This window comes from Babylonia areolata, chromosome 8 (genome assembly GCF_041734735.1).
Source record: "Babylonia areolata isolate BAREFJ2019XMU chromosome 8, ASM4173473v1, whole genome shotgun sequence".
NCBI lineage: Eukaryota > Metazoa > Mollusca > Gastropoda > Neogastropoda > Buccinidae > Babylonia > Babylonia areolata.
Window position 1 is genome coordinate 50956484 of NC_134883.1, and position 27910 is coordinate 50984393.

The 27910-nt window shown below is 46.9% G+C and overlaps 1 protein-coding gene across 6 annotated transcripts in view; it reads right to left on the bottom strand.

The window, feature by feature from the left end:
* LOC143284931 (SLIT-ROBO Rho GTPase-activating protein 1-like) overlaps nt 1–27910 on the bottom strand; it is a 308900-nt gene that overhangs the window by 24927 nt on the left and 256063 nt on the right. For all 6 annotated transcript variants that reach the window (XM_076592085.1, XM_076592088.1, XM_076592086.1 and 3 more), the window contains 10 exons: nt 27262–27427; nt 22865–22927; nt 18991–19146; nt 16650–16778; nt 8327–8548; nt 7043–7144; nt 5583–5753; nt 3697–3809; nt 3033–3135; nt 1438–1498 (listed from right to left, as the gene is read on the bottom strand). In XM_076592085.1, the coding sequence (XP_076448200.1) occupies nt 1438–1498; nt 3033–3135; nt 3697–3809; nt 5583–5753; nt 7043–7144; nt 8327–8548; nt 16650–16778; nt 18991–19146; nt 22865–22927; nt 27262–27427 (1286 nt within the window). The remainder of the gene's footprint in view (nt 1–1437; nt 1499–3032; nt 3136–3696; nt 3810–5582; nt 5754–7042; nt 7145–8326; nt 8549–16649; nt 16779–18990; nt 19147–22864; nt 22928–27261; nt 27428–27910) is intronic.

Below are 27910 nucleotides of genomic sequence, written 5' to 3' on the forward strand. Positions count from 1 at the left end.
AAGGGAATCTTGGTAATGGTGCCTGATGGGTAAAGGGAATCTGGGTAATGGTGCCTGATGGGTAAAGGGAATCTTGGTAATGGTGCCTGATGGGTAAAGGGAATCTCGGTAATGGTGCCTGATGGGTAAAGGGAATCTTGGTAATGGTGCCTGATGGGTAAAGGGAATCTCAGTAATGGTGCCTGATGGGTAAAGGGAATCTGGGTAATGGTGCCTGATGGGTAAAGGGAATCTTGGTAATGGTGCCTGATGGGTAAAGGGAATCTGGGTAATGGTGCCTGGTGGGTAAAGGGAATCTGGGTAATGGTGCCTGGTGGGTAAAGGGAATCTGGGTAATGGTGCCTGGTGGGTAAAGGGAATCTGGGTAATGGTGCCTGATGGGTAAAGGGAATCTGGGTAATGGTGCCTGGTGGGTAAAGGGAATCTGGGTAATGGTGCCTGATGGGTAAAGGGAATCTTGGTAATGGTGCCTGATGGGTAAAGGGAATCTCTAATGGTGCCTGATGGGTAAAGGGAATCTTGGTAATGGTGCCTGATGGGTAAAGGGAATCTCTAATGGTGCCTGATGGGTAAAGGGAATCTAGGTAATGGTGCCTGATGGGTAAAGGGAATCTGGGTAATGGTGCCTGATGGGTAAAGGGAATCTCGGTAATGGTGCCTGATGGGTAAAGGGAATCTTGGTAATGGTGCCTGATGGGTAAAGGGAATCTCTAATGGTGCCTGATGGGTAAAGGGAATCTCGGTAATGGTGCCTGATGGGTAAAGGGAATCTCGGTAATGGTGCCTGGTGGGTAAAGGGCAGGTCTCCCTGGTCAACAGATGTGCTGACCTGTTAGTGCCTGAACCCACTTATGTGTATACGTATGCAGAAGATCAATTATGCATTTAAGTTAAAAATCCTGTTATCCATGTCAGTGTCTGGTAGGTTATGGAAACAAGAACATACCCTGCATGTAACCCCAGAAAATGGAGTATGACTGCCTACACGGTGGCAGTAACAGTCATACATATAAAATCCCACTAGTGTATATGAGTGAATGCAGCAGTTACAGTCCACAAACGAAGAATTCCCATTCTTCCTCCCTTGCCCATCTCACACACCTCTCCCTCCAAAATTTCTTCAAACACAAACATACACTGAAGAAAAAAAAGAAAAGAAAAAGTTACAAAATTACATGCATTTTAAGAAACACAATTTCAGGATAAGAAATATTACTGAAAAATTATTATGAAATCATATGGAAATACTCTCACCAAAACTGTTATGTTGGTAGACACTTTTTTTTTCATCCATAAGGTTGGTGTTTTTATATATATATATATAATGAATTATGCATGTCATGGAGGTGGAAAGGAGAGGGGAAAAGGAGGTTGCTGGAGGAGGAGGAGGAGGAGGAGTGGAGAGGAGTAAAGACCAACCAACACATGTGCACTCACCGTACAGGTTGATGACTCTGATGCAGCTCCTGATGATGAGGGGAATCTCTTCACCAGTCGCCTGCACACACAGTCCATCATCAACACAATGTCAGTGCCTGAAGGATAGATAATTATCAGCAACACACACACGCTTCCTAAATTACTGAAAACACTGAAAGTCAAATGAGCAAATTTGTTTGGTGATTTTACAAGCAAAACAGAAACAAAACAAAAGGACATGTACACCAGCAACATCTCTCACCACTGTCACAACAAACAGAGAAAGGTTGGCAGAGAAAGAGAGAGATTTTGTTAAAAAAACACACCAAAAACCCCCCAACCGTCACACAAACCCAGCACGCTGACCTTAGCCTTGAGAGAAAGAGAAATATACACATGGATACGGACAATTTATTCAAGGCCATGGCCCTTCAGTACTGTTGGTTCACTGCACCCTTTTCATGATGGGCCATGAGAAAAGAGAGAAAGAGCGAGTGAGAGACAGAGACAGAGAGAGAAGGAACAAAGGGAAGAAGAGACAGAGAAGACTGAATAAAGCAAGACAGAGGAAGGCAGTGAGAGAAGACAAAGAGACAGAGACAGAGGGAGGGACGGGGGCAGAGGGAGGGACGGGGGCAGAGAGAGGGACGGGGGCAGAGGGAGGGACGGGGGGGGATGGATGTGGGCAGAGAGAGGGGACGGGGGGGACGGGGGCAGAGAGAGGGAAGGGAGGGACGGGGGCAGAGGGAGGGACGGGGGGTACGGGGGCAGAGAGAGGGACGGGGGCAGAGGGAGGGACGGGGGGGGACGGGGGCAGAGAGAGGGGATGGGGGGGGGACGGGGGCAGAGAGAGGGACAGGGGCAGAGGAGGGACGGGGGGGGACGGGGGCAGAGGGAGGGACGGGGGGGGACGGGGGCAGAGGAGGGACGGGGGCAGAGGGAGGGACGGGGGGGTACGGGGGCAGAGAGAGGGACGGGAGGGACGGGGGCAGAGGGAGGGGACGGGGGCAGAGGGAGGGACGGGGGGGACGGGGGGCAGAGGGAGGGACGGGGGCAGAGGGAGGGACGGGGGGGTACGGGGGCAGAGAGAGGGACGGGAGGGACGGGGGCAGAGGGAGGGACGGGGGCAGAGGGAGGGACGGGGGGTACGGGGGCAGAGAGAGGGACGGGGCAGAGAGAGGGACGGGGGCAGAGGGAGGGACGGGGGGTACGGGGGCAGAGAGAGGGACGGGGGCAGAGGGAGGGGACGGGGGGTACGGGGGCAGAGAGAGGGACGGGGGGGACGGGGGCAGAGAGAGGGGAGGGAGGGACGGGGGCAGAGGGAGGGACGGGGGGTACGGGGGCAGAGAGAGGGACGGGGGGGACGGGGGCAGAGAGAGGGACGGGGACAGAGGGAGGGACGGGGGGGATGGGGCAAGAGGGAGGGACGGGGGCCAGAGAGAGGGATGGGGCAGAGAGGGACGGGTGGGTGGAGACGGGGGCAGAGAGAGGGAGGGACGGGGGCAGAGAGAGGGACGGGGGGGACGGGGGCAGAGGGAGGGACGGGGGCAGAGAGAGGGACGGGGGCAGAGAGAGGGACGGGGGCAGAGGGAAGGTATGTGCGTGTCACCCACCTCAATGTACTCCTCCAGGCTGCCTCCAAACAGTTTGGGTTGACCCACAGGAGGTGTGCGGCCGATCCGCCGTTTCTTGGGCTTGGGGGGCGGGGCTGGAGGTCTGGAATGGCAGCAGAATCACTTGTTACTGTTGTACCTTGACTGCTGATAGTTCCTGACCATGTCTAAGAGTAAGAGGTTGTAATGCTAATAGTTTACAGCCAATGGGCGAGTAATTTCTTATCACCAATCTAAACTGAACACTTTTCTTCCCTGTTCAAAAGCACATTTGTATACAACAGTACAGGAATCTTCACAAAAACTAAAATGAAAACAACAACAAAAACACACCCACACATACATTTAAAAACATGCACGTCTTAAAAAAACAAACAAAAACAAAAACCACATACAAAAGCATATGAATCTTCAAAAACAACAACACTGAAATAGCTATCGTATCAGAAGTATTGTATTTCAACAAAGTTGTTTTGATTTCATTTTGTGTAAGAAAATCTTTTCAAATATTACTTTATTAGTCTTGGCCTTTTGGAAAACATCCAAAACATTTGCCTGCTAACACAGTGTCAGACAGACAGGTCAACAGACAGCTAGACAGATAAACAGACAGACAGGGAAACAGACAGACAGACAGACAGGTAGGAATCAAGTCAGGCCTGACCTGGCAGGGCCGGAGGTGGACACCTGGTTCTCGCCCAGGGCCTTCTGGATCTTGTTGAACTTGGTCTGAAGCCGGGCCAGCCGGTTACAGCTGATCATGTACTCCCTGAACTTCTGCTCTCACCCACACACACACACACACGTATATATATATATATGAGAGAAAGATACAGACACACACTTATACACATATATAGACACATACACATACATATATATCAATATTATACACACACACACACATATATATCAATATTATACACATACACATATATATATATATACATCTATCTATATCGATCTATATATCAGTATATATATCTCTATTTATCTATATATATAAAAGAACCAGAGAGAGAGAAAGAGAGAGAGACACACACACATATCAAGAGCAGCGAACACACACATACACACATATTTACATACACACATCCCAAAACACACATGTACCCCACCTCTCCCCCATCACTCGCACATATACGTATTCATGCATTCCATACACACTCACTCAGACAACAGGCAGGCAGTCTGTACTAGTGGGTCAGGGTAAAGTATGTGTAGTTAAATCCTCTTTTAGAGACAAGGCAGGCAGTCTGTACTAGTGGGTCAGGGTAAAGTATGTGTAGTTAAATCCTCTTTTAGAGACAACAGGCAGGCAGTCTGTACTAGTGGGTCAGGGTAAAGTATGTGTAGTTAAATCCTCTTTTAGAGACAACAGGCAGGCAGTCTGTACTAGTGGGTCAGGGTAAAGTATGTGTAGTTAAATCCTCTTTTAGAGACAACAGGCAGGCAGTCTGTACTAGTGGGTCAGGGTAAAGTATGTGTAGTTAAATCCTCTTTTAGAGACAACAGGCAGGCAGTCTGTACTAGTGGGTCAGGGTAAAGTATGTGTAGTTAAATCCTCTTTTAGAGACAACAGGCAGGGTGTCTGTACTAGTGGGTCAGGGTAAAGTATGTGTAGTTAAATCCTCTTTTAGAGACAAGGCAGGCAGTCTGTACTAGTGGGTCAGGGTAAAGTATGTGTAGTTAAATCCTCTTTTAGAGACAACAGGCAGTCTGTACTAGTGGGTCAGGGTAAAGTATGTGTAGTTAAATCCTCTTTTAGAGACAACAGGCAGGGAGTCTGTACTAGTGGGTCAGGGTAAAGTATGTGTAGTTAAATCCTCTTTTAGAGACAACAGGCAGTCTGTACTAGTGGGTCACAGTAAAGTATGTGTAGTTAAATCCTCTTTTAGAGACAAGGCAGGCAGTCTGTACTAGTGGGTCAGGGTAAAGTATGTGTAGTTAAATCCTCTTTTAGAGACAACAGGCAGGCAGTCTGTACTAGTGGGTCAGGGTAAAGTATGTGTAGTTAAATCCTCTTTTAGAGACAACAGGCAGGCAGTCTGTACTAGTGGGTCAGGGTAAAGTATGTGTAGTTAAATCCTCTTTTAGAGACAACAGGCAGGCAGTCTGTACTAGTGGGTCAGGGTAAAGTATGTGTAGTTAAATCCTCTTTTAGAGACAACAGGCAGTCTGTACTAGTGGGTCACAGTAAAGTATGTGTAGTTAAATCCTCTTTTAGAGACAACAGGCAGGCAGTCTGTACTAGTGGGTCAGGGTAAAGTATGTGTAGTTAAATCCTCTTTTAGAGACAACAGGCAGGGAGTCTGTACTAGTGGGTCAGGGTAAAGTATGTGTAGTTAAATCCTCTTTTAGAGACAACAGGCAGGGAGTCTGTACTAGTGGGTCAGGGTAAAGTATGTGTAGTTAAATCCTCTTTTAGAGACAAGGCAGGGTGTCTGTACTAGTGGGTCACAGTAAAGTATGTGTAGTTAAATCCTCTTTTAGAGACAACAGGCATCCTTGCATCATGACAACGGCACACAGTGGACGCCCAACACTCACCGACAGGTAGTAGGTCTCCGTCTCCATGCGGTCAGACCGGTACTTGGCCGCCTCGTGTGGGGATCGGGGGGGAGCCCCCGAGTCGTCGGAGAAGAACTTGGTGATCTCATAGTCCTTCACCTGGATCATGTCCACCAGAGTCTTCTCCGTCGTCTCCAGGCTCTTCCAGATCTGCAGGAAGGAAGGAAGGGAGAAATTCCATTTCATGACCCCTCCTAACACACAGTGGAGACTGTGGGATTCGCACTGGATCCAATCCCATAGTTGCCAGTATTTTCTCCCCCTCCCCTAGACCTCGAGTGGTGGTCTGGACACTAGTCATTTGGATGAGACAATTAACCAAGGTCCTGTGTGCAGCATGCACATAGCTGCATGTAAAAGAACCCACAGCAACAAAAGGGATGTCCCTAGCAAAATTCTGCAGAAAAATCCACTTCAATAGGAAAACAAATAAAACTGCAGGCAGAAAAAATACAAAAAAATGGCTGGCGCTCTCAGTGTAGTGATGCGCTCTCCCTTGGGAGAGCAGCCAGAAATTTCACATAGAAAAATCTGGTGTGACAAAATGAGTAATACAAAATAGTACAGCCCTGTCTTGTGAGGCACTATGATTCAAACAAGGAAGCGGTTTCAGTTTCTGGAGGAGGTGTTACTGTGTTCCGATAAATTCCATACACACTGCACCCTATCTGCTCGGCAGCTAGGTGCCTGACCAGCAGCATAAACCAACGCTCTTTGTCAGGCTTTGAGTGAATGGATCCACCTATCAGAGTGGATTTAGCGTACAGAACTGTGCCACAGGATAACCCTTTGTTGCCATGGGTTCTTTTTCAGTGCACCAAGCGCATACTGTACAAGGGACCTCGGTTTATCATCTCATCTGACTGACCAGATGCTCAGTTTGATTTTCCTGACAATCAAAAAAAGTGGGTGTTGGTGGAGGGAGAGAGAAACGTTTTTAAGACGCTTCTTCATGCCTCTTCTATCATTCTTTTTTTTCAACAAATCAATCATGAACAGAACATGTAAAATAAACAACAATAACAGACATATTAAGAAAGACATCCATAATCATTTTCCACAATCTTAAAACAACAAGAACGTAAATGACGCCATGACAAAGGAAGAGGGGTACACACTATCAAAAAACATTTCTCTCTTTTTCTCTCCTGTTTAACACAGCCTGACAAGTCCTCAAGTTACATGATTTAATATTTAATATCCTGTTTTACACAGCCTCACAATTCCTCAAGTTACATGATTTAATATTTAATCTCCTGTTTTACACAGCCTGACAAGTCCTCCAGGTACATGATTTAATATTCACTCTTTTTCCCCATGAGATGCTTAGGACAGGCAGAAGTGACAATGGGAAGAGAGATGAAGGAAGGTCGGATGGGTTAGCGGGCTACGAGGATTGGTGTCTTGTGTGTGAGGTGGTGGTGGTTGTGGTCACTGACCTCATCGTTCTCCACCTTCAGATTGCCGAGGCGGTCGTTGATGGTGGTGTAGCGGTGCACCAGGTCCTCCTGCACCTCCTTCTGGGCACTGATCTGACGGATCTGTCACATCGAATAACACAGGGTGTCACACGTTGACACACACACACAATGACACATACACACAGTGTCACACACAGACACGGTAATACACACATTGACACACACACGGTAATACACACATTGACACACACACAGTAATACACACATAGTGTCACCCACACATACACGGACAATCACATAGACACACACACAACGTGACACACACACCGAGACACACACAGTGACATACACAATGACACACACACATGTAGACCCACACATGGTGATACATGGACACACACACTGGCACACACACATGGTGATTCACACACATTGACACACACACATGGTGATACACACATGGACACACACACTGACACACACACACACATGGTGATACACACACTGTCACACACACACACACACATGGTGATACACACATGGACACACACACATACACACACATGGTGATACACACACTGTCACACACGCATACACACACATGGTGATACACACAGTTACACGCACACACACATGGTGATACACACATGGACACACACACTGACACACACACACACACATGGTGATACACACACTGTCACACACACACACACATGGTGATACACACACTGTCACACACACACATGGTGATACACACACTGTCACACACACACACAGGCACACACACATGGTGATACACACACTGTCACACACACATGGTGATACACACACTGTCACACACACAGACACACACACATGGTGATACACACAGTCACACACACACATGGTGATACACACACTGTCACACACACACACACACACATGGTGATACACACACTGTCACACACACACACACACACATGGTGATACACACACTGTCACACACACACACACACACATGGTGATACACACAGTCTCACACACACACACACATGGTGATACACACACTGTCACACACACACACACACATGGTGATACACACACTGTCACACACACACACACACGGTGATACACACACTGTCACACACACACACACACATGGTGATACACACACTGTCACACACACACACACATGGTGATACACACACTGTCACACACACACACACACACACACACACACATGGTGATACACACACTGTCACACACACAGACACACACACACTGTAATGACATGAATCATTCTGCATTCTCTTCACTTGTCACCTCATCCCCCTTGAAGGGCTGGAACTCAAACTTCTTGGGCAGCATGAACACCTGGTTGTTCATCTCCATGAACTTCTGCTTGTCGGCGCGCGAGTCCAGGTCCGTGATGCACTTGTTGAGGGACTCCATGTACTTGAGGTGCTCGTTTCTCAGGTGCTCGTGCACCGACAGGTACATCATCATGGCTCGGCCCACAGAGTTGTGGTAGCCAAAGTCCATGCACTGCAACAACCACCAGCATCGTCATTGTTTGCTAATTACATATGGTTCGATTAATCAACAGGTCTCATCGTTAGCAGTAGAAACATGTGCTGTACACACCCACATTTCTGGACTTTTTAAACAAATGTGACGCCAGTTTTGTGCAAATCTATGGTGTTTGACTGAGTTCAATCGATGGGTTGGCATCATCGGCAACAAAGACAGATGACTGCAGTTTCTACTTCTGTCTCTGACTGTGAACTGTTGTTGTGTTGCAGTGAATGAAGAGAACAGAATTTGTGTTGTTGTAGTGAATGAAGAGAACAGAACCTTCTGTGCCTGATCAGCATGCTGGGTTCAACAGGCAAGGGTTCTCCAATCAAAACAGGGTTCTCCGATCAAAACAGAAACTGTAATGCAGGCATGGGGTAAATCGTACAGGCCAGTCTGAAGGATGTGATGCCTACTTGTAACTCGACGCTGACACTGTGAGAGACAGGGGAGGACTCCACTCACAACTGGGATTCTGACTGACAAATGCACCTACCCCTATCCCAATTCCACCTCCAATAAAACAAGCAAAACCCAACATATTTAGTTTACTGCTAATGCTAGAGGTGGACATGGTACACCATTATTTGTACCTGTTGACACACACACACACACCAAAAACAAACACAAACCAGTGCACGCACATACACAAGACACATACAACACACACAGGAGTGCAGGTGCATGCACACAGCTCCACACCCTGTTTCTTTTATACATGACAATGACCACGCAGCATCAGCAGCAGTGCAACTGTAGAGGTGTGTGTGTGTGTGTGTGTGTGTGTGTGTGTGTGTGTGTGTGTGTGTCTCCATCCACTCTGACACAACCCGCACCCAGGTACAGGGAAGAAAGGGGAGGGGGGCAGGGAAAGTGGATCTTCACATCACCAGCTTACACCAAACCAGATTCATGTCACCATTCATTCCACCAAGACACCCCCCCCCCTTCCTCCCTACACCCCCCACCCCCTCTCCTTCTTGTGAGTCAAAACAACAACACCCCATTTCCATTTCAGCTGTCGAGGGAAAATGGTTTGTCAGGAAAACACAAACTACAACCAGTTCGCGCACACACCCTCTCTCCCACACACACACACACAGAGTGACAAACACACACACACACAGAGGAACACACAGGCCTAGCCAAACAGCAGCAGCCTGGCCCAAGGAAAGCTGACTGCTGAAACCCGATCTTTGTAGGGCAGGAGAGTCAGGAAGGGAGGGAGGGGAGGTGATGGGATCACTCTCATGACACACTTTCTGCTTGCCAAGAGTGACGTTCTCCTGTCTGGCAACCAGCACAAGACTTCTCTTTGTGCTACTGCCCCTGCATGTGTCTTTATCTGTGAACAGCATGCCTCTATGAATGGCTGGTTTATCTTTAAACAACATGTCTTTATCTGTGAACAGCATACCTCTATGAATGGATGGTTTATCTTTAAACAACATGTCTTTATCTGTGAACAGCATGCCTCTATGAATGGCTGGTTTATCTTTAAACAACATGTCTTTATCTGTGAACAGCATGCCTCTAGATCTATGAATGGCTGGTTTATCTTTAAACATCATGTCTTTATCTGTGAACAGCATGCCTCTATGAATGGCTGGTTTATCTTTAAACAACATGTGTCTTTATCTGTGAACAGCATGCCTCTATGAATGGCTGGTTTATTTTTAAACATCATGTGTCTTTATCTATAAACAGCATGCCTCTATGAATGGCTGGTTTATCTTTAAACAACATGTCTTTATCTGTGAACAGCATGCCTCTATGAATGGCTGGTTTATCTTTAAACAACATGTCTTTATCTGTGAACAGCATGCCTCTATGAATGGCTGGTTTATCTTTAAACAACATGTCTTTATCTGTGAACAGCATACCTCTATGAATGGCTGGTTTATCTTTAAACATCATGTCTTTATCTGTGAACAGCATGCCTCTATGAATGGCTGGTTTATCTTTAAACATCATGTCCTTAATGACCTTATCTGTGAACAGCATGCCTCTATGAATGGCTGGTTTATTTTTAAACATCATGTCTTTATCTGTGAACAGCATGCCTCTATGAATGGCTGGTTTATCTTTAAACATGTCTTTATCTGTGAACAGCATGCCTCTATGAATGGATGGTTTATCTTTAAACATGTCTTTATCTGTGAACAGCATACCTCTATGAATGGCTGGTTTATCTTTAAACATCATGTCTTTATCTGTGAACAGCATGCCTCTATGAATGGCTGGTTTATCTTTAAACAACATGTCTTTATCTGTGAACAGCATGCCTCTATGAATGGCTGGTTTATCTTTAAACAACATGTGTCTTTATCTATGAACAGCATGCCTCTATGAATGGATGGTTTATCTTTAAACAACATGTCTTTATCTGTGAACAGCATACCTCTATGAATGGCTGGTTTATTTTTAAACATCATGTGTCTTTATCTATAAACAGCACGCCTCTATGAATGGCTGGTTTATCTTTAAACAACATGTGTCTTTATCTATGAACATGTGTCTTTATCAACAGCATGTGCCTATGAACTGCAAGTTTATTTATGAACATGTGTCTTTATGACTGACATTATTTATGAACATGTGTCTTTATGACTGACATATGTCTTTATATTGATCTATGTATGCCATGTCTTTATGAATCACACACACACACACAGCATGTGTATTTATGAACAGCTTGTTCTGCCCTCCCTTCCCGATGATAATCATCAGTCATCTGAGATCAGAATACAGAGCTTGTAGGAAGGGTGAAGGGAGGGGGCACTCTGAAAGAGACAAGGGGCCTGGGAATCCATCAAAAAGTGTCAGATGATTGTAGAGGCTTTGCTTGTTTTATATTCTATTTTATTTCTCTTCATTCTTCTTCTTTTCCTTTTCTTCCTTCGTGGGCTGCAACTCGCATGTTCACTTGCCTTGTGTGTATACAGGAGCGGGCTTTTACGTGTATGACCGTTTTCACCCCTGCCATGTATGTGGTCATATTCCTTTTCAGGAGGCTGGGGGGTGGGGGGAGCATTTCTCTTCATGATGTCGGGGCGAAAGAAAATAAATGATCAAATACTCTCACTTACACACACTCACAATAGCATACACTCCCACACATCCCCCCCCCCCCCCACACACACACAGCTTCAGACTGGAAGAAGACAGGGTAGGGATGGAGGGATGCAACAACAAAGACAATACCAGTCAACAATCTTTTCTTCTCCCCTGTCTCAGCTGATAAAACACACACACACACACACACTGACAACACACACCTGTACACACAGAGAGCTAAAGACAGGAAGGAGGAAGGTAGGGATGGAAAGACAAAACAACACAGACATTCCACAAAGAAACATCAGCCAGGCATATGTCATTTTCCTCTCCTGTTCTCTCTCTCTCAGCTGATAACGCCAGTCATTGTCTGACAGGGCTGAAGAACAACAACAAAAAACCCAAAGGGGCAGGGGAGGGAGGGCTGGGTGTCTGATGGGGAAAAAACTTGGTGTTGGGGAGGGGTCTGTTGGTCTGATGAGCTGGTATGATGAATGTTGCCTGTGGAGAAAAGGGTGTAACAGCCTCAAAGTTACCTCTCCCCCACAACCTTCCTCCCACCTCCCTGATGCTGGAGTTACCTCGGAGTCATTCTGGACTAGCCTTAAACAACTCCTTGTGGTCATTTGTAGTTAGTCACATACACCCCACCCCCTACACGCCTCCCCTCGTGAAAAGTTTCACATCTGGGGGGTCATTCTTTTCAGACCCCTGGGCTGGCCAGATTTTATCCCGGGGTAAAATCCAACTGGAGGAGAGGGGGCACTAACAGCCTGCTACACTGGGTGCCACCTCCCCCCCAAGGCCTGCACCCAGAGAACTTCCATTCCACCCTCTGCTCTCTGTCTATCTCTCTGATCAGACAACAAAGCACAGCACTTGGGAAGACCTGCTTCCTTATAACCCAGCCACAGTCTGAGGCTGCCTGGGTCTGGGGTCTGACTGTACAGCTTTCCTTTCCACACCCCACACACTGACTGACGGGGCTGATACACCCTTCATCTGGATCAGTCCACTGGGCTGTGTCTGGATTCAGTCACTGTCTGAACCACTCCATGTTTACATCAACATTTCCACTATGCTCAGCAAAACCATTCCATCATGTTTACATCAACATTTCCACTATGCTCGTCAGAACCATTCCATCATGTTTACATCAACATTTCCACTATGCTCGTCAGAACCATTCCATCATGTTTACATCAACATTTCCACTATGCTCGTCAGAACCATTCTTTGAGTCATTTCCCAGCACTTTTCTGGAATTATTCTATCTGAATAATTGTGTTGTACTTTATCCTATCCCAATGATATTCATCTGGATCATCCCACTGTGCTTTGCCTTAATCAGTCTATGTGCCTTGTGTGAATCATTCTGTTGTGCTTCACCTGAATCATTCCACTGTGCTTTGCCTTAATCAGTCTATGTGCCTTGTGTGAATCATTCTGTTGTGCTTCACCTGAATCATTCCACTGGCTTCATCCGATGACCAAACCATTCAGACGTGCCCTTTCTTAATCATGCCACTGTGCCCCACCTGAACCATTCTGCAGTGCTCTCTCAGAGTTATTCCATTGTGCTTTATATAAACTATTCCACTGTGCTTTATTTGAAAAACACTTTGCTTTTTATCTTAATCGATCCATTGTGCTTTAATCAGCATTGTTCCACTATGCTTTATCTAAATCATTTCCACTCTGTCTGAGGTCACAATCAAGGTGAAGGCACTGTTGACAGAAAATTGTGGAGCAGGCTGTAGGAATGGTTTATTTTTCCTACCAGTGCAAGTAAACAGACCGAGGGAACCTGTCTTACAGGCAGTGTCCTGTTTTCTGCCTCAGTCTTTCACCAAGGCCGGAGCTTCCACCAAGAAACGGGTATGCCTCATTCTGAAAGCCCTGAAATGCTTTCTGGCTGGCTTGGTTTTCTTCTTCTTATTATTCTTCTGAGTTCGAAGGCTGCAAATCCTACACTCACTCCTAGATTTTAGTGGGCTTTGTATATACTGTTTGTTTTTTTTTACCCTACCATGTCAGCAGCCCTACTCCAAGGTGTGTGCATGTCCAGTAGGTTCATGTTCCATGACCTGCCCATCACTGACAATGAAATCTTTATCATCAGCATCTGATCTTCTGCATGTTTACACACACACAAAGGGAGTTCTGGCACTAGCAGGTCTGTATATCTGTTGATCTGGACCCCCCCCCCCCCAAGTGTCATGACCAGGATTTGAACCAGGCAGTACCGTCAGACAGAAAGTGCAATGCTATAATCACTCAGCTGTAGCACTAGACACTGGCAGTACTGTCAGACAGAAAGTCCCATGCTATAATCACTCAGCTGTAGCACTAGACACTGGCAATACTGTCAGACACAAAGTCCCATGCTATAATCCCTCAGCTGTATCACTAGACACTGGCAGTACTGTCAGACAGAAAGTCCCATGCTATAATCACTCAGCTGTAGCACTAGACACTGGCAGTACTGTCAGACACAAAGTCCCATGCTATAATCCCTCAGCTGTAGCACTAGACACTGGCAGTACTGTCAGAAAGTCCCATGCTATAATCACTCAGCTGTAGCACTAGACACTGGCAGTACTGTCAGACAGAAAGTCCCATGCTATAATCACTCAGCTGTAGCACTAGACACTGGCAGTACCGTCAGACAGAAAGTGCAATGCTATAATCACTCAGCTGTAGCACTAGACACTGGCAGTACTGTCAGACAGAAAGTGCAATGCTATAATCCCTCAGCTGTAGCACTAGACACTGGCAGTACTGTCAGACAGAAAGTCCCATGCTATAATCACTCAGCTGTAGCACTAGACACTGGCAGTACTGTCAGAAAGTCCCATGCTATAATCACTCAGCTGTAGCACTAGACACTGGCAGTACTGTCAGACAGAAAGTCCAATGCTATAATCACTCAGCTGTAGCACTAGACACTGGCAGTACCGTCAGACAGAAAGTCCAATGCTATAATCACTCAGCTGTAGCACTAGACACTGGCAATACTGTCAGACAGAAAGTCCCATGCTATAATCACTCAGCTGTATCACTAGACACTGGCAGTACTGTCAGACAGAAAGTCCCATGCTATAATCACTCAGCTGTATCACTAGACACTGGCAGTACCGTCAGACAGAACGTCCCATGCTATAATCCCTCAGCTGTAGCACTAGACACTGGCAATACTGTCAGACAGAAAGTCCCATGCTATAATCCCTCAGCTGTAGCACTAGACACTGGCAGTACCGTCAGACAGAAAGTCCCATGCTATAATCACTCAGCTGTAGCACTAGACACTGGCAGTACTGTCAGACAGAAAGTCCAATGCTATAATCACTCAGCTGTAGCACTAGACACTGGCAGTACCGTCAGACAGAAAGTCCCATGCTATAATCACTCAGCTGTAGCACTAGACACTGGCAGTACTGTCAGACAGAAAGTCCCATGCTATAATCCCTCAGCTGTAGCACTAGACACTGGCAGTACTGTCAGACAGAAAGTCCCATGCTATAATCACTCAGCTGTAGCACTAGACACTGGCAGTACTGTCAGACAGAAAGTCCCATGCTATAATCACTCAGCTGTAGCACTAGACACTGGCAGTACTGTCAGACAGAAAGTCCAATGCTATAATCACTCAGCTGTAGCACTAGACACTGGCAGTACTGTCAGACAGAAAGTCCCATGCTATAATCACTCAGCTGTAGCACTAGACACTGGCAGTACTGTCAGACAGAAAGTCCCATGCTATAATCACTCAGCTGTAGCACTAGACACTGGCAGTACCGTCAGACAGAAAGTCCCATGCTATAATCACTCAGCTGTAGCACTAGACACTGGCAGTACTGTCAGACAGAAAGTCCCATGCTATAATCCCTCAGCTGTATCACTAGACACTGGCAATACTGTCAGACAGAAAGTCCCATGCTATAATCCCTCAGCTGTATCACTAGACACTGGCAGTACTGTCAGACAGAAAGTCCAATGCTATAATCACTCAGCTGTAGCACTAGACACTGGCAGTACCGTCAGACAGAAAGTCCCATGCTATAATCCCTCAGCTGTATCACTAGACATTGGCAGTACTGTCAGACAGAAAGTCCAATGCTATAATCCCTCAGCTGTAGCACTAGACACTGGCAGTACCGTCAGACAGAAAGTCCCATGCTATAATCACTCAGCTGTAGCACTAGACACTGGCAGTACTGTCAGACAGAAAGTCCCATGCTATAATCCCTCAGCTGTATCACTAGACACTGGCAATACTGTCAGACAGAAAGTCCCATGCTATAATCACTCAGCTGTAGCACTAGACACTGGCAGTACTGTCAGACAGAAAGTCCCATGCTATAATCACTCAGCTGTAGCACTAGACACTGGCAGTACTGTCAGACAGAAAGTCCCATGCTATAATCACTCAGCTGTAGCACTAGACACTGGCAGTACTGTCAGACAGAAAGTCCCATGCTATAATCACTCAGCTGTAGCACTAGACACTGGCAGTACTGTCAGACAGAAAGTCCCATGCTATAATCACTCAGCTGTAGCACTAGACACTGGCAGTACTGTCAGACAGAAAGTCCCATGCTATAATCCCTCAGCTGTAGCACTAGACACTGGCAGTACTGTCAGACAGAAAGTGCAATGCTATAATCACTCAGCTGTAGCACTAGACACTGGCAGTACTGTCAGACAGAAAGTGTGGGGGGAGGGGGCCTGGGGGGCTGCAATAGTTCTTGGCTGCTGAGTCATTGAGAACCTCCCAGATACTGAAAAACAAACCCTCGTCAACCCCCTAGAAAGTTTCAGCTGCAATGAATGAAACTCCCCTTGAAGTTTTCCACCCACCCCAAAAAATCACGGCAGTATACATCCGATCACACCGATGAAGAAGCATCTCTGGTCTGAGGACACCAACAGGACTCCACAACACACACACACACACCCACCACCACCCCCAAACCCCCCACAGGTCCAGGTTAAACCTGGTTCCCACACTCACGTCCATGAGATCGGAGATGTCGTCGGAGAAGTATTTGCTGATGGCGGAGTTGGCGGCCTCTATACACAGCAGGTAGTCGTTCCTGGCCTTCAGCGCCTTCAATTTGTTCTCCGAGTACTTCTGCTGTTTCTGTAACACACCACAGGGAACACGCTCACATAATGCACTTTGTGAAAAAAATGACAGAAACTTCACATGTCAACCAGGCAATGGGTCATAGCTGCATTTTAAGAAATGTTCTGAAAGAATTAACAGTACAATGTAACATTATCTCTCACTCAAAAGTGTAGATCCTTTCCATACATTCACACACACATACAAACACATATACTCACTCTCTCACACACACATACACACACTCTCTCTCTCTCACACACACACATACACACACTCTCTCTCTCTCTCTCTCACATACACACATGCATGCACACAGGCTCCCTCTCCAACAGCCTGCTGAGACAGAAGAAGCAAGGAATTCCATACCCACGCCCAAATCATACAGACACCTAACTTCTCCCCTGTAATCAGACCAAAAACTGAGGTCTTCACGTTAATATTTCAAATGACAGGAAAAAATGGAAGTGCAATAAACTCAGCAGAGGTGGAAAACAGTCCAGTGCAATGACAGAAAAACTGGGTAACACACCCCAAGCAACAGACAATGGGTGGCACTGCACCCTCTCCCACAGAAAAACTGGGTAACACACCCCAAGCGACAGACAATGGGTAGCACAGCACCCTCTCCCACAGAAAAACTGGGTAACACACACCAAGCGACAGACAATGGGTGGCACTGCACCCTCTCCCACAGAAAAACTGGGTAACACACCCCAAGCGACAGACAATGGGTGGCACAGCACCCTCTCCCACAGAAAAACTGGGTAACACACCCCAAGCGACAGACAATGGGTGGCACAGCACCCTCTCCCACAGAAAAACTGGGTAACACACCCCAAGCGACAGACAATGGGTGGCACTGCACCCTCTCCCACAGAAAAACTGGGTAACACACCCCAAGCGACAGACAATGGGTGGCACTGCACTGTGCCGGCACCCTCTCCCACAGAAAAACTGGGTAACACACCCCAAGCGACAGACAATGGGTGGCACAGCACCCTCTCCCACAGAAAAACTGGGTAACACACACCAAGCGACAGACAATGGGTGGCACAGCACCCTCTCCCACAGAAAAACTGGGTAACACACCCCAAGCGACAGACAATGGGTGGCACTGCACCCTCTCCCACAGAAAAACTGGGTAACACACCCCAAGCGACAGACAATGGGTGGCACAGCACCCTCTCCCACAGAAAAACTGGGTAACACACCCCAAGCGACAGACAATGGGTGGCACAGCACCCTCTCCCACAGAAAAACTGGGTAACACACACCAAGCGACAGACAATGGGTGGCACTGCACCCTCTCCCACAGAAAAACTGGGTAACACACCCCAAGCGACAGACAATGGGTGGCACAGCACCCTCTCCCACAGAAAAACTGGGTAACACACCCCAAGCGACAGACAATGGGTGGCACTGCACCCTCTCCCACAGAAAAACTGGGTAACACACCCCAAGCGACAGACAATGGGTGGCACTGCACTGTGCCGGCACCCTCTCCCACAGAAAAACTGGGTAACACACCCCAAGCGACAGACAATGGGTGGCACTGCACTGTGCCGGCACCCTCTCCCACAGAAAAACTGGGTAACACACACCAAGCGACAGACAATGGGTGGCACTGCACCCTCTCCCACAGAAAAGCAGACCCAGTGTCACATGGATTCTATACATCATGACAAAAGTAGCACTCTGAAGTCCTGTCAAGGCCCTACAGTGTCCACAGATTCATTGTCGTTGGAGGGACGTGATGGCTGTCTCCACTGTGGGAGGGATGCTCATTCAGTCTGGTTCTACGACTTAGCTATTACCATCATCCGTAAGGGGGTTCCTAGTTGGCATCCTAGCTACATTAAATCAGAACAGGCACGACTGAACACCACCCAAGTGACTCGGCAGCAGTGCATGGTCTCCTCTGGTGTGTGGCCTCCTGGCGACCCAACACTGGAAGTGCAGACAGTGGAAGTGGGACAGACCAACCCGGGAGTGGCTGTGTAAAGGAGGCTTCAATGAGTGGAATGGAAGTAATGCCACTGACATGTTGCAATGATGGGGCAGCAGAAAAACAACACAAAATGCCACTGAAATGTTGCAAATGATGGGGCAGCAGAAAAACAACACAAAAAATCCCCAGCACCACAACAATACAAAATGATACACAGTACAATACGACTGGTACAACACAATCCCACAAGGATCAAGCAGACACAGGAGGACAGACCTTGTCGGCGTCCCTCTCCAGCCCCTTCAGTTTGCGGCTGCTGGTGTTCTTGCCGGACAGCTGCTGCTCCACTTTGTTCTTCTGGGACTCCACACTGCGCAGCTTGCCCTCCGCATGCTTGGCTTCTGCCTGGTACTTGTGGTACGTCTTCATCGCCTGAATCATCATCATAATAATGACATTGATAAACTATATTGTGGTACGTCTTCATCGCCTGAATCATCATCATAATAATAACACTGATAAAATATACTGTGGTACGTCTTCATCGCCTGAATTATCATCATAATAATAACATTGATACATTGTTGTACATCTTCACTGCCTGAATAATAATGATAATAATAGTAACATTAATAAAACATATTAGGGTACGTCTTCATTGCCTGAATAATAATAGTTTCAGTTTCTCAAGGAGGCGTCAGTGCGTTCAGACAAATCCATATATGCCACACCACATCTCCTAGACAGACGCCTGACAGCAGCATAACCCAATGCCCTTAGTCTGGCCTTGAGTGCATGTTTATATATATATATATTTTTGTGTACTCATCAGAGCGGATTTCTTTTTACATAATTTTGCTAGAGGCCAACACTCTCGTTGCCATGGGTTCCTTTACTGTGTGCCAAGTGCGTGCTGCACACGGGACCTGGGTTTATCGTCTCATCTGAAAGACAAGACCCTCAGTTTGATTTTCCAGTCAAACTTGGGAGAAAGGGCGAGAGCAGGATTCAAACCCACACCCTCACGGACTGTCTGTATTGACAGCTGAGCATCTTAACCCCCACACCCTCACGGACTGTCTGTATTGACAGCTGAGCATCTTAACCCCCACACCCTCATGGACTGTCTGTATTGACAGCTGAGCATCTTAACCCCCACACCCTCACGGACTGTCTGTATTGACAGCTGAGCATCTTAACCCCCACACCCTCACGGACTGTCTGTATTGACAGCTGAGCATCTTAACCCCCACGGACTGTCTGTATTGACAGCTGATCATCTTAACCCCCACACCCTCATGGACTGTCTGTATTGACAGCTGAGCATCTTAACCCCCACACCCTCACGGACTGTCTGTATTGACAGCTGAGCATCTTAACCCCCACGGACTGTCTGTATTGACAGCTGAGCATCTTAACCCCCACACCCTCATGGACTGTCTGTATTGACAGCTGATCATCTTAACCCCCACACCCTCATGGACTGTCTGTATTGACAGCTGAGCATCTTAACCCCCACACCCTCACGGACTGTCTGTATTGACAGCTGAGCATCTTAACCCCCACACCCTCACGGACTGTCTGTATTGACAGCTGAGCATCTTAACCCCCACACCCTCACGGACTGTCTGTATTGACAGCTGAGCATCTTAACCCCCACACCCTCACGGACTGTCTGTATTGACAGCTGAGCATCTTAACCCCCACACCCTCACGGACTGTCTGTATTGACAGCTGAGCATCTTAACTCCCACGGACTGTCTGTATTGACAGCTGATCATCTTAACCCCCACACCCTCATGGACTGTCTGTATTGACAGCTGAGCATCTTAACCCCCACACCCTCACGGACTGTCTGTATTGACAGCTGAGCATCTTAACCCCCACGGACTGTCTGTATTGACAGCTGAGCATCTTAACCCCCACACCCTCATGGACTGTCTGTATTGACAGCTGATCATCTTAACCCCCACACTCTGACGGACTGTCTGTATTGACAGCTGAGCATCTTAACCCCCACACCCTCACGGACTGTCTGTATTGACAGCTGAGCATCTTAACCCCCACACCCTCACGGACTGTCTGTATTGACAGCTGATCATCTTAACCCCCACACCCTCATGGACTGTCTGTATTGACAGCTGAGCATCTTAACCCCCACACCCTCACGGACTGTCTGTATTGACAGCTGATCATCTTAACCCCCACACCCTCACGGACTGTCTGTATTGACAGCTGAGCATCTTAACCCCCACGGACTGTCTGTATTGACAGCTGAGCATCTTAACCCCCACACCCTCACGGACTGTCTGTATTGACAGCTGAGCATCTTAACCCCCACACCCTCACGGACTGTCTGTATTGACAGCTGAGCATCTTAACCCCCACACCCTCACGGACTGTCTGTATTGACAGCTGAGCATCTTAACCCCCACACCCTCATGGACTGTCTGTATTGACAGCTGAGCATCTTAACCCCCACACCCTCACGGACTGTCTGTATTGACAGCTGATCATCTTAACCCCCACACCCTCACGGACTGTCTGTATTGACAGCTGAGCATCTTAACCCCCACGGACTGTCTGTATTGACAGCTGAGCATCTTAACCCCCACGGACTGTCTGTATTGACAGCTGAGCATCTTAACCCCCACACCCTCACGGACTGTCTGTATTGACAGCTGATCATCTTAACCCCCACACCCTCATGGACTGTCTGTATTGACAGCTGAGCATCTTAACCCCCACACCCTCACGGACTGTCTGTATTGACAGCTGAGCATCTTAACCCCCACACCCTCACGGACTGTCTGTATTGACAGCTGATCATCTTAACCCCCACACCCTCACGGACTGTCTGTATTGACAGCTGAGCATCTTAACCCCCACGGACTGTCTGTATTGACAGCTGAGCATCTTAACCCCCACACCCTCACGGACTGTCTGTATTGACAGCTGAGCATCTTAACCCCCACACCCTCACGGACTGTCTGTATTGACAGCTGAGCATCTTAACCCCCACACCCTCACGGACTGTCTGTATTGACAGCTGAGCATCTTAACCCCCACACCCTCATGGACTGTCTGTATTGACAGCTGAGCATCTTAACCCCCACACCCTCACGGACTGTCTGTATTGACAGCTGATCATCTTAACCCCCACACCCTCACGGACTGTCTGTATTGACAGCTGAGCATCTTAACCCCCACGGACTGTCTGTATTGACAGCTGAGCATCTTAACCCCCACGGACTGTCTGTATTGACAGCTGAGCATCTTAACCCCCACACCCTCACGGACTGTCTGTATTGACAGCTGATCATCTTAACCCCCACACCCTCATGGACTGTCTGTATTGACAGCTGAGCATCTTAACCCCCACACCCTCACGGACTGTCTGTATTGACAGCTGATCATCTTAACCCCCACACCCTCACGGACTGTCTGTATTGACAGCTGAGCATCTTAACCCCCACGGACTGTCTGTATTGACAGCTGAGCATCTTAACCCCCACACCCTCACGGACTGTCTGTATTGACAGCTGAGCATCTTAACCCCCACACCCTCACGGACTGTCTGTATTGACAGCTGAGCATCTTAACCCCCACACCCTCACGGACTGTCTGTATTGACAGTTGATCATCTTAACCCCCACACCCTCACGGACTGTCTGTATTGACAGCTGAGCATCTTAACCCCCACACCCTCACGGACTGTCTGTATTGACAGCTGAGCATCTTAACCCCCACACTCTGACGGACTGTCTGTACTGACAGCTGAGCATCTTAACCATTCTGCCACCTCTTATAATATACTTACATGGTGCAAACTCCCCAAATAATGGGCTCTAAGCACCTCACTTGAGACAATACATATACAATAGTGCATTATATGACACAAGAGCACATGAGAACATTGAAGTGGAAAAACAAAATCTCTATATACAGACCAATACAATACTACAAATTGCAGATCTGATTAATCACAGGAAAAAGGCACAAAACACACCCTACACAAACACACACTGCCCCTGCGCCCCCTACCCCTCCTCCCGCCCCCTCCACCACACCAACTTCAACCCATTCCATTTGTTCCAAGATAACAGAAAATATCAGCTCCCTGCTCAAGTATCTCTGCACCAGCACTCACACTCTGCAGTTCATTCAGAACTTTGAGGATATCTTCATGTGATTCCGCCCCAATCTCTCGGCACTGCACACAGAAATGAAACAAGTTGATTATTAATAAACAGTGCCACAAGCACAATGTTAGGGGGGAAAAAAAATCAAGTGAAAACCCCCACACACCACTCCTGAATACTTATAAACACACAAAACATTGGTACAAAAACCAAGCACTGTCTCGATCGATGACAAAATGTATCAGTCACACACAATGCATTTGTCTCTCATAGCTCATTTTCCTCAGTTCCACCCCAAATGGCCAGGTCAATAGTCCCCCCCCCCCCCCGAGTGTCCCAGGATGGAAATATCCGTTTGTGTCATTAAGAATCTCTATGAAATTGTCATGTTTGGATAGTGTGTTCACATTCCTTTCACAAACGCATAGGTTATATCTACTTTCTTTCAGTAGTTTGCATGCTAGATCTTTTTATTTCTTCTTCTTTAAAAAAAAAAAAAAAGTTATTACCCGAATAAACTATGACCAAAAATCCCTTGGCAAATAGTTATCACTGAGCAGGGGGCGATAAAAAAAATAAGCACATAAAAGGCTGGTTTTCATCCTGCCCTCAAATCAAATCATGTTGCTTACAGACCAGCCAACCACAAAAGGGCCACTTCATTCTGCCCTCATAAAAAAATACAGGAAAATATAACAACACACATGCAATACAAAAGCCATTAACATCACAAACAGGGAAGCTGCAAATCATGACGAAATACAATTACACAATTACATGGAGAGAGAGAGAGAGAGAGAGAGAGAGAGAGAGAGAGGGGGTGGGTGGGGGAGGATGAGTGAACAGAATAAGAATGAATCAGACTTCACACATAGGAAGGACCATTGTCACATAATGGCTCTTAAGCCCACCTTCCTTCTACTACTACTGTAGTTCTAGTAGCTTCCTGCCAGTTCTCTCAGCCTCACTGACTGAACAAGCAGAGCCATTGTATTGTTTTGGAGGGGCATTTTCAGGGTCACCAATTGCCCCCTTGAGGACTGAGCTGCTGCCAACCACCACACTTCACAGCTGTCTGGAGTGTCAGGACCCCATACAGTCATCAGCAGGGAAGAGAGAGGGGGGGAGGGGAGGAAGAGGGAGAGAGAGAGAGAGAGAGAGAGAGAGAGAGAAAGAGAGAGAGAAAGAGAAAGAGAGATACAGAGTGGGGGGTGGGCGGAAGCAGGATATGGAGAGAAGGGGAGCTGGGGGGGGGGGGGGGCAGAGAGAGAGAGAGAGAGAGAGAGAGAGAGAGAGAGAGAGAGAGAGAGAGAGAGAGAGAGAGAGAGAGACAGACAGACAGACAAACACAGACACAAATAAAGAGAGAGGGGGGCAGAGACGGAGGGGGGAGAGAGAGAGAGAGAGAGAGAGGGGAAGAGAGACAGAAAGAGGGAGACAGAGAGAGAGAGAGGCAGAGGAGGGGAGAGATAGACAGAGAGGAAGAGAGAGACAGACAGAGAGAGAGGGAGAGGGGAAGAGAGACAGAAAGAGGGAGAGAGACAAAGAGAGAGAGAGAGAGAGAGAGAGAGGGGAAGAGAGACAGAAAGAGGGAGAGAGACAAAGAGAGAGAGAGAGAGAGAGAGAGGGGAAGAGAGACAGAAAGAGGGAGAGAGACAAAGAGAGAGAGAGAGAGAGGCAGAGGAGGGGAGAGATAGAGAGGAAGAGAGAGACTGAGAGAGCAGGGCAGAGGGGGAAGGGGAGGGTGAAAGAGGAAGACAGAGACTGAGAGAGAGAGACAGAGAGAGAGAGAGAGAGGGGGGGGGGAAACAGAGAGCAGGGACAGGTTTAAATGTGAGTCAAGTGGTGATTACATGCTTAGTTCCCCTTTGACCTTCTCCCACTAACAACCAACCACCACTCACAAAGTAACCACTCAATCAAATAAACCAAAGCCACTGCTGCTTGGCTGTCCTGTGTAGAAAAACCCCCCCAAAAAACAAAAACAAAACAAAGAGCCCTCTCTTTCAAACACATGTCTGAAAAATAAAAAAACAAGATGAAATGATGAAAAATAAAACAATAAATATAAATTACAAGCAGAACCTACATCAAATCTGCATGATAAAGATCCCATTACCCATGTCAGTGTTCAGAGGGTTCAGGAAACAGGAACATACCCAGTATTCACACACCCCTCACCCCCCCAAATTTAATAAAAAAATAATAATAATGAAAAAAGTCAATGGGGTGACAAAAAAAGTGACTGACAACACTGCAGAATGGAAGGGAAAACCATGCTGCAGCACAACTGACAGACCTGGTGCAGTCTGGTGAACACTTCTGTGTGACACCCAATGACTCTTCACAGTGTTGAGAAAAGATGAAGACGACGACGATGAATAGGACAACGTCCCATACATAGACATTTCTGAACACAAATTACACTTAACAGGGCCAGAGACCTTTTAGAAGATAAATAACACACCAACAGAGTCCCACAGACCTTTCTGAAGACACAATACATCAACAGAGTCCCACAGACCTTTCTGAAGACACACAATACATCAACAGAGTCCCACAGACCTTTCTGAAGACACAATACATCAACAGAGTCCCACAGACCTTTCTGAAGACACAATACATCAACAGAGTCCCACAGACCTTTCTGAAGACACATAATACATCAACAGAGTCCCACAGACCTTTCTGAAGACACAATACATCAACAGAGTCCCACAGACCTTTCTGAAGACACACAATACATCAACAGAGTCCCACAGACCTTTCTGAAGACACATAATACATCAACAGAGTCCCACATAGCTTTCTGAAGACACACAATACATCAACAGAGTCCCACAGACCTTTCTGAAGACACATAATACATCAACAGAGTCCCACAGACCTTTCTGAAGACACACAATACATCAACAGAGTCCCACATACCTTTCTGAAGACACACAATACATCAACAGAGTCCCACAGACCTTTCTGAAGACACATAATACATCAACAGAGTCCCACAGACCTTTCTGAAGACACATAATACATCAACAGAGTCCCACAGACCTTTCTGAAGACACACAATACATCAACAGAGTCCCACAGACCTTTCTGAAGACACACAATACATCAACAGAGTCCCACAGACCTTTCTGAAGACACATAATACATCAACAGAGTCCCACAGACCTTTCTGAAGACACATAATACATCAACAGAGTCCCACAGACCTTTCTGAAGACACACAATACATCAACAGAGTCCCACAGACCTTTCTGAAGACACATAATACATCAACAGAGTCCCACAGACCTTTCTGAAGACACACAATACATCAACAGAGTCCCACAGACCTTTCTGAAGACACACAATACATCAACAGAGTCCCACAGACCTTTCTGAAGACACATAATACATCAACAGAGTCCCACAGACCTTTCTGAAGACACACAATACATCAACAGAGTCCCACAGACCTTTCTGAAGACACATAATACATCAACAGAGTCCCACAGACCTTTCTGAAGACACACAATACATCAACAGAGTCCCACATACCTTTCTGAAGACACATAATACATCAGCATAAATCTTTCTGAAGACAGGGAAGAAGACAAAAATGACTGCAGGATTCTTCAAAGACAAAAAACTAAAGTTTATAAAAACCTTTTGGGTGGTAGTTGAATCCTCTTTGTTTTGACGTTTCGGACCACAGGCCCATTGTCAAGTGATGAGAAGAGGACAGTGTGAATAGGAAAGCCTATGTGAGGAAAGGGTGATGACAACTCACGACTTTCTGTTTTGATGGGCCATGCACACAAAACACTTTCTGATCACCATTCAGTGCCATACGTACTCACACACACACACCCACACACACAAATTGCATATTGCTTCTAAAAAGAGGGATAGGAGGTAAAGAAAGAATAAGGACAGAGAGATCAAGGCAGAAGGACCCAGGCGCTAGACGTCAGTGACTCTGACGTTCAATCCACTCGGCTGTACGGTCCCCAAGCGGTCAATGACGCGGCTCTCCATGTACTTTCTGTACCTGCTGTCACTGGGGTTCTGCCACACAGCTGAGATTCTTGCACAAGTCCCCAACTTCCACTTCTACAAAACAACCACCTAGCTAGTGGAAACCCCCCAGTTCTACACACATCAGGACCATCAAAATGATGGTGGATGTTTAAAGAAAGAAGAAGAAGAGAGTCCAACAGACCTTCCTAAAGACAAACAGTACATCCGAGGGAGATCTTCCTAAAGACAAACAGTACATCCGAGGGAGACAGATTCCCACAGATCTTTCTTAGACATGCTGGGTGTCACAGTCCAAACAAAAACCACACATACAACAAAAACCAAAGTAAATACAAAAAAGTGTCGGGGTCGGGGTCGGGGTGACAAGCGTCTGACGGACCTTCCTGAAGACACGCTGTGAGTTGTCCATGACCTCCTGCAGGCGGTGCACCATCTGGTTGCTGTAGATCTCGCCCATGATGGTGTGGTTCTGGCTCTCCTTCCGCGTGATGCCCAGCAGGTGCTTCCAGCACGTGTACGTCGACATGGTGCCCCACTGTTCGTACCTGTCACACACACACATCTCTCTCTCAATATGACAGACAAATACACACATACACACACACACACATATATATATATATATATATATATATATATATAGACATACAGAAAGAGAGAAAAAAAAGAAAAAAAGAAAAACAAACACATCAATCTGTCAAATATTCCGAATTTTTGGAACAATCATGTTCCTTCCACAAGGGATAAGTTGTTTACATGTTACCAGGGTCACTCTTATGCTATATATATATATATGTGTGTGTGTGTGTGTGTGTGTGTGTGTGTGTGTGTGTCATGCATCATCCAATGAGCCCAACAGGCTGGTGGTGCAGTGTCCAGCTTCTGGTTCTAATCTTGGGATTTGCTATCAGTATTCTCTCTCTCTCTCTCACTCGTATATATATATATATATATATATATATATATAGAGAGAGAGAGAGAGAGAGAGAGAGAGAGAGAGAGAGAGAGGAGAGAGAGAGAGAGAGAAA